At 42.9% G+C, this 8,101-nt stretch overlaps 1 protein-coding gene across 1 annotated transcript in view; it reads right to left on the bottom strand.

Moving 5' to 3' along the window:
- Positions 1-400: 400 nt before the first annotated feature.
- ST14 (ST14 transmembrane serine protease matriptase) overlaps positions 401-8,101 on the bottom strand; it is a 72,715-nt gene continuing 65,014 nt past the window's right edge. The window contains exons 17-19 of the mRNA XM_007495130.3: positions 3,320-3,594; positions 2,832-2,968; positions 401-2,303 (exon numbers count right to left, since the gene is read on the bottom strand). Coding sequence (XP_007495192.2) covers positions 2,142-2,303; positions 2,832-2,968; positions 3,320-3,594 — 574 coding nt within the window. The 3' untranslated portion in view covers positions 401-2,141. The remainder of the gene's footprint in view (positions 2,304-2,831; positions 2,969-3,319; positions 3,595-8,101) is intronic.

The following is an 8,101-nucleotide window of genomic DNA, read 5'->3' as shown; positions in this document are numbered from 1 at the left end:
CACCCAGGGGCTGCTGGTCCCATCCTTCCATGCTCAGAGACTTCTGCCCTGAGTTTCAATCTCTCGGGCCAGGCTATGTCTTCCAAAGTGGCAGCCAACCCCTGTTATTTGGGAGGAAGGCTGCAGAGCCTTCACGTCCTTGAGAAATGCATGCTTTGTAATAAATCTGGAAGCAAGGCCCTCCTTGTCCGATCTGGGGGAGTAATAATAGGAGGGAAAGTGGGACCAGGGCAAGCTAGTGAGGGAAGAGGGGTTTAGATGGGCAGGTTCTGGGGCAATTTCTCCTCTCCTCCTCCCTCATCATAGTGTTGTGGCAAAGAAAGAACATTTTGGTGGGGTGCATCCTCCCTGGCCACTGAGTTAAGTGCTGCATACTCGGCAACCACACCAAGGGCTGGAGTCATGTAAAACATTCCCCTTTAATGTACATTTGGTCCCCAATATCTTCCCTGGGGCACCAGCACCTTAAATACATTGAATGGAGAAAAAGCCCAGCTAGGGCTCTGGTCAAGAAGACAACAACAATTACAATAATAAACTGCACACATAAGTCATTTCTTTGGAAATCATTTTCTGACTCTTCCTTTTATCGATCCTCCCTCCCCCACCCCACTGCAGATTGAAGCCCCCTCCCTCTCCCTGAGCCCTAGAAGGGGGCCCACTCATGTACAATGCTTTGTGGGATCCCACGTGGACAGAACCACAGCTGTCCCCCAGACACAGTAGAACAAGTCAGACTGGGCTGAGAAAAGCAACACACGACACCAATTCCTGTCCTAAGGACAAGGGACACCCAGTCTCTACCAGATGTATAAGCTTCGGGAGGGCAGGGGTTCTTTTATTTAAACTCTATACCTCCCCCAGTACCAAGCACAGTGTTGTCCACACAGAACTCCTCTGCTGATTTGAATTAGATCGAACTCTTCTCCAGCTCTGCAGACAAGTACCCAACTCTGACCTTTAGTGGGCCATCCCAAGCACAAAAGCCAGAATGTTCTAAATTAAAGGAAAAAAGTCAAATTTTCTTCTACTGTGTCTGGGGCAAAGAGAATCCAAAGTGTGGGACGAAGGGAGGTTAAGGGTGTCAAAATTCTGATATTGTTCTTCTGTGGTTCAAGAACATCACTCAGTCAGTCTAGGAATGCAACCAGCAGCCCATCCGTGTGTAGGGCACGAACGGGCACACTGGTGTCCCATTATTGCCCTCTTCTCGGAGTAGGAGAGTGTCCTTCCCTCCTAAAACAAAAGCTTCAAGAGAGCAGCCTGGTGCTTCCAAGAGCAACCTCTGTGTTACCAAGTTCAGGGCAGGTGCCACCCGCTGGCAACCTCTTCCCCAAACTAAGGACCCCTTTTACATCTCTGGAGGCTGCAGAATTTCTGCTCTTCTAAGGTGCTACAAGAGAAGCTACAGGGCTTGTTTGGAGGTCAAGGTAAGACTGGCCATCCTCTCCCCTTGGCACAATCTCACAGAATCTGGTACTCCTCGACCCTCCCCACTTCTCATTCCCCGAGCTGAGTGTGTGGATCTAACACAGGCATTTCTGAATTGGAGTAGAAAAAGGAAATAAAATCTGATGTAAATTATTAATTTTAGAAGTATTAAAAACTATACATGTATACACACCACACACACACACACACACACACACTCAAACCAACTGGGTGTCAAGAAAAACAGTTCAGCTTCTTGGTCCTCATTCTCTCCAGGGTCAAGCATGAGCTGAACGCCACTGCCAAGAGCGTCCCGCCATAGGTACTACATAGGATGTCCATCTGGACAAAGTGGAGAGATACACGCAGAGTTCCTCATTCCGGAGAAAACACAGAAGGCTTAGGAAACTCTCTCAGATCCAGACTTGGAGCTGTGGTTGGGAGGAAAAGTTGTGTCCCCAAACTTCAGACACTAGGCTGAGACACAGGTGCTGCCCAGGGCTTCCCTATCCCCGAGTATTTCCTAGGAGTTTGTTTGGGGCTGGGCCTGAGATAAGTTTGAGGCTCCCCAGAGAGATTCGTGATCCCCAGAGACAAGGAGATGTAGTTCAGAGCATGAAGAAACCTCGGGGGAAGGACAAGTCCATTGTTCCATCTTCAGTCTTCATATATGTGTATGTAAGCAGAGGATAGTACATTCAGGGCAACCTCTACACTCCTGTCTTCTCTTTAATCCAGTCCCGAAGCACAGGGACTCTTGTGTAGACACCTGGCTTGTTCCTTCGAGCACAGCCTTCACCCCAGCTCACCACTCCAGCCAGGAATATCCGTCCATCATTTTCCACACTGGAGAGAGGGCCTCCTGAATCACCCTAGAAGAAAAGAAATCCCAAATGATGTAAAAATCTCACATAAGCACTCCACCTCCTAAACCCAATCCATCACCAGTCCCTAACCCTGTACCACCCCTCACTTCCCAAACATCCTCAAAGTTTCCTCATCAGTTCATTCCCTCCTATCACCCTCCCCTTGTAAACACCATCTTATACACACTCATATTCATATACACACATGACTCTCTCTTTCTCTGTCTCTCTCTCTTTCTGCCTCTGTCTCTCTTTTTCCCTCTGTCTGTCTCTCTCCCTCTCTCCCTCTATCTCTCGGTCTTACTGTTTCTCTGTCCGTCTCTCTCTGTCTCACTCTGTCACTCTCTGTCTTTCTCTTTCTCTCTATGTCTCTAACTCTGTCTGCCTGTCTCCCTCCCTCTCTTGCTCTCTTTCCCGCCTCTCTCCTTCCCTTCCCTGTCCCATTCTCACTCTCTCCCTCCCCCCTTCTCATCTCAGGACATCACCCCTCTAGAAGAACCTTTTCTCCCCATTCCAAAGTTGGCAGAAGCCTACCTGGCAGGAATCAACACCCCCATTGAGGAAGCCAACGCACATCATACGGGGGGTCACCTGGTTGGGTAGCAAGGACTCACATGTTGTCTGATTAATTACTCGGATCTCCCCCTTCTGAAGGACCAATGCCCCAGAGCCTGGAGATTGGGAAGAAGCAGAAAAATGTCATGTGGTACTTGGCTCCTCTACTGGCCCAGCTTCCCAAAGCAGAGCCACAGAGCCTGATCCCCTCTAGTCCACATCCAGGTAGCATCCTCCCCACCCCCTGCAGCCCTGCCTCCTCCTAAGAAGAAAAAACCCAAAGCACGTATTTATACTGTAGTAAACATCCACCCTAGGAACTAGAGGAGTTATTTGTCCAAGGAAGCAAGCCCAACAGAAAAGGCAAAGGGGAATCAGGAGAGAGCAGGGAAGCTACTGACACAAATGTGTGACAAACAGAGGGAGATTCTTTCCAGGGTGCCTCAGCCCAGGAGCCAGACTCTTACCTCCTTCCTTAGTATGCCCCCAGCCCGTCACCCAGATGGTCTTGCCCGCAGGGAAGGTGTGGGATGAATCAGGCAGGCAGATGGGCCGCACAACAGAGGTATACTCAACAGGTTTGTCCAGCTCAAGCACAGCAATATCATAGTCAAAGGTGAAGTCGTTAAAGGCGGCATGGGGGATGATCTGCTTGAATCCCCTCACTTGCACCCCAGAGGTGCTGCGCTTGCTCTGATCATGCAGACCCAGGTAGGCTTTCCATAATGAGGGGTCAGAGTATCTGGGAAAGAGGAGAGAAATGTTACATTTGACAGTGTGGGCCTGGTGAGAACAAGGAAGGGACTAGGCTGGAAAAAGAGGGCTCTGGATGCAGGTCTTAATTTTATTTTGCTGATTGACTCAGTGATCAAGGGGGTACATACCACAACCTCCATGCTTCAAAACAGGAACACTGATATTGACTATTTCAACAAATAAAGTTCCTGCTCTTGAAAGGCAAGGAGATATCGTAGAAAGAATGGTGGATGTGGAATCAGGAGACATCTGGGGGCAAGTAATGCCCCTGGTGCTTAATAGTTGCATTAGAAAGGAAAAGTCAGAGGGAACTGGAAAACTTCAGCAATCATGTCACCAATCCAGGCTCCAGGGCCCCCCATGAGATAGCAGACAAGTCACCTCCCCAATTCTCAAGAGGTTCCTCAACCCTCTGCCCTTTATTCCTCAAATCTTCTCAGCTTTATTACTTTCTCTCTCTTCCACTTTCATCACAGAAAAAGGAAATATCCCTCCTATTCACTAAGATTAATCTCTCTGACTGCACATTGGACCCATTCCTTCCTCCATCATCCCTGACTTTGGTCCAGCAGTCATTCCCTCATGCATATTCAATCTCTGTCTTTTTACTCACTTTTTCCCACCAGCCTTACAAATAGCTCTACATCTCCCAAGTGGGAAAAAAGACTTCTAGGTGACCCTTCCACCTTCTGTCCCATATCTCTCCTCTCTTCTCTTCACTTTCAAACTTCTTGAAAAAGACACAACTATCTAGGGAGGCAGAGTCAAGATGGAAGCTTAGAGACAGCAACAGTTCAGACCTCCTTAAACCCTCTCTCACTGATCAGAAATACAATGCTTCAAGGGGGATGAAAAATAAATCTAACAACAGGACAGAGCTAGGGAACTCTTCTCCTGGACCAGACTTAAAAGGTATGCCCCCCAAAAAGCCTGAATTCTAAAAAAACGTGGGTTTAAGGGGAAGGAAGAAGGAGGTCCCAGGACCCCTCCTCCAACTATAGTGCTGAGCCTCCCTCCAGTGGTGGCTGGAATCTCTGGACAGGCAAGGGCACTAGTCCAGAGGGAGTACCTTGCCAGCAAAGCTGTGCTAGGCTCAGGGCTTAGAATACAGACAGAGTAGAGGCAGCTGGAGGAGAAGTGCAGAGCAGGCAGTCTAGTTGCAGCCAAGACCTTCCATCTTGACCACCCCTTTCTGGAGGTTTTGGCCTCAGGGCACATCCAGCTTTGTAGATCAACTCCTCTGCCATGGCTCAATCTTATCAATAGGGCAGATAAGAAGCCATCAGAGGGCAGGGGAAGCTCAAGCTCCAACACCCCTCCCTCACAGACTGATCTGAGGGCCTTGCTAACTAAGCTCCAAGGGCAAAAGCTGCAACAAACTACAGGCAACAACCTTGATGACAGGGTGGGAAGTCCATCTCCTTTTCAGCTTCTGCTATCAGCTGGGGAAGATCTTACTAACCTGATCAATCAGAAGAAAAGAGAAGAAGCCCCTTCAGGACAGAACAGTCCAAACCCACAGATCCAACACATAATGAGAGGAGCAAGACTACAGGCAACTACAGAGGGGAAAGAAGGAGGAAATATGAGTAAACAACCAAAAAAGAAAAGAGAAATTACAATCAACAGCTTCTATCCAGGCAATGAACAAAGAGCAAATGGAATAGAGGAAGATCAAGGAACACCAAGCAAAAACAGAGAAATTCTAGTGAATTGGAAGACACAGTCTTTGGAAGAACTCAAAATACAATGCAAAAAACAATTAAGAGAGCCTGAAGACAACTGGGAAAAGAAATTAAAAAGCAAAATAAATAATCTGGAAACAGAAAATAGTGTCTGGAAAGCCAAAATTAATCAGCTTGAAATGAGACATAGGAGATGAAAGATGAGACAAAGAAGATGAAAGATAACCTCCAAAGAAAATCAGAGCAGAAGAAGAAGGATGACCAAAAATCTAGTAATGAAATTCAGCGTTTAAAAACTAGAATCCAACAACTAGAAGCAAACAACAAGGCAGCAGTAAACTATAAAACAAAATCAAAAGAATGAAAAAATTGAGGAAAATATGAAACACCCCATCCACAAAATAGAAGATCTAGATTTACATCCATAGGGTAAAGGAAAGTGGATGAGCAAAATCTATTGGGCATCAACTGAGAAAAAGAAGGCAGTAGTTGCAATCATGATATCTGACAAAGTCAAAGTAAAAATAGATCTAGTTAAAAGAGATAGGGAAGGTAATTACATCCTGATAAAAGGCAGTATAGACAATGAGGAAATATCAGTACTCAACATGTATGCACCAAATGGCATAGCATCCAGATTTCTAAAGGAGAAACTAGTGGAGATCAAAGATGAAATAGATAGAAAAACTATACTATTGGGAGACCTAAACCTTCCTCTACCTGAACTAGATAAATCAAACCAAAATATAAATAAGAAAGAGGTAAGAGAAGTGAATGGAATCTTAGAAAAATTAGAGTTAGTAGATATGTGGAGAAAAATAAATAGGGACAAAAAGGAATACACCTTCTTCTCAGCAGTACATGGTACATTCACAAAAATTGACCATGTACTAGGGTATAAAAACATTGCAAACAAGTGCGAAAGAGAAGAAATAATAAATGCAACCTTTTCAGATCACAATGCAATAAAAATAATAATTAATAAGGGTACATGGAGAGGCAAATCAAAAATTAATTGGAAATTAAACAATATGATTCTCCAAAATTGGTTAAAGAACAAATCATAGAAAGAATTAATAATTTCATTGAAGAAAATTACAATGATGAGACATCCTTTCAAAATCTATGAGATGCAGCCAAAGCAGTACTTAGGGGGGGAATTTATATCATTGAGTTCATATATTAACAAATTAGAGAGAGCAGAGGCCAATGAATTGGGCAGGCAAATTTAAAAAAACTAGAAAGTGAACAAATTAAAAATCCTCAGATGAAAACTAAATTAAAGATCCTAAAATTAAAGGAGAAATTAATAAAATTGAAAGTCAAAGAACTATTGATTTAATAAATAAGACTAGAAGCTGGTACTTTGAAAAAACAAATAAAATAGACAAAGTACTGGTCAATATAGTTTTAAAAAGGAAAGAAGAAAACCAAATTAACAGTATCCAAGATGAAAAGGGAGAACTTACCTATAATGAAGGGGAAATTAAGGCAATCATTAAAAACTATTATGCCCAATTGTATGGCAATCTAGGTGATATGGATGAATATTTACAAAAATATAAACTGCCTAGATTAAAGGAAGAAGAAATAGAATACCTAAATAACCCCATATCAGAAAAAGAAATTGAACAAGCCTTCAAAGAACTCCCTAAGAAAACATCCCCAGGACCAGATGGATTCACAAATGAATTCTATCAAACATTCAAAGAACACTAATCCCAATATTATACAAACTATTTGACAGAATAAGCAAAGAAGGAGTTCTACCAAATTCCTTTTAAGACACAAATATGGTACTGATTCCAAGCCGGCAAGGTCAAAAACAGAGAAAGAAAATTATAGACCAATCTCCTTATTTAAGATGTAAAAATCTTAAATAGAATACTAGCAAAAAGACTTCAGCAAGTGATCAAGAGAGTTATTCATTATGATCAGGTGAGATTTATACCAGGAATGCAAGGATGGTTCAATATTAGGAAAACCATCCACATAACTGACCCTATCAACAAGCAAACCAACAAAAATCACATGATTACCTCAATAGATGCAGAAAAAGCCTTTGACAAAATAAAAGTCATTCCTGTTGAAAACACTAGCAAGTATAGGAACAGAAGGGGTTTTCCTAAAAATAATAAACAGTTTATATCTAAAACCATCAGCAAACATCATCTGCAATGGGGATAAACTAGAAGCCTTCCCAATAAGATCAGGAGTGAAACAAGAATGCCCATTATCACCTCTATTATTTAACATTGTACTAGAAACTCTACCAGTAGCAATTAAAGAAGAAAAAGAAATTGAAGGTATTAAAATAGGCAATGAGGAGACCAAGCTATCACTTTGCAGATGATATGATGGTCCACTTAAAGAATCCTAGAGAATCAACTACAAAGCTAGTAGAAATAACCAACAACTTTAGCAAAGTTGCAGGATACAAAATAAACCCACATAAATCATCAGCATTTCTATATATTTCCAACCCATTTCAGCAGCAAGAATTAGAAAGAGAAGTTCCATTTAAAATCACCCTAGACAATATAAAATACTTAGGAATCTATCTGCCAAGACAAACACAGGAAATCAAATGTCTCCACTCAAATGCTACCACATTAGTCCAAGATTCAAATCCTAGTTTTTCCACTTCCTACCTATACAATCCTATGTAAACAACCTGGGCCTCAGTTTACCTGTCTGGAAAATGAGGGAGATGATTTCTTATGTCCCTTGTGACTAAATCTATGATCCGGTGACAAAATCTCTATCACTTCTTATGTAGATTGCTAAAATAACATCCTTCTTCCATCT

The sequence above is a fragment of the Monodelphis domestica genome, chromosome 4 (assembly GCF_027887165.1).
Source record: "Monodelphis domestica isolate mMonDom1 chromosome 4, mMonDom1.pri, whole genome shotgun sequence".
NCBI lineage: Eukaryota > Metazoa > Chordata > Mammalia > Didelphimorphia > Didelphidae > Monodelphis > Monodelphis domestica.
This window is presented reverse-complemented; position numbering and strand designations above follow the sequence as displayed.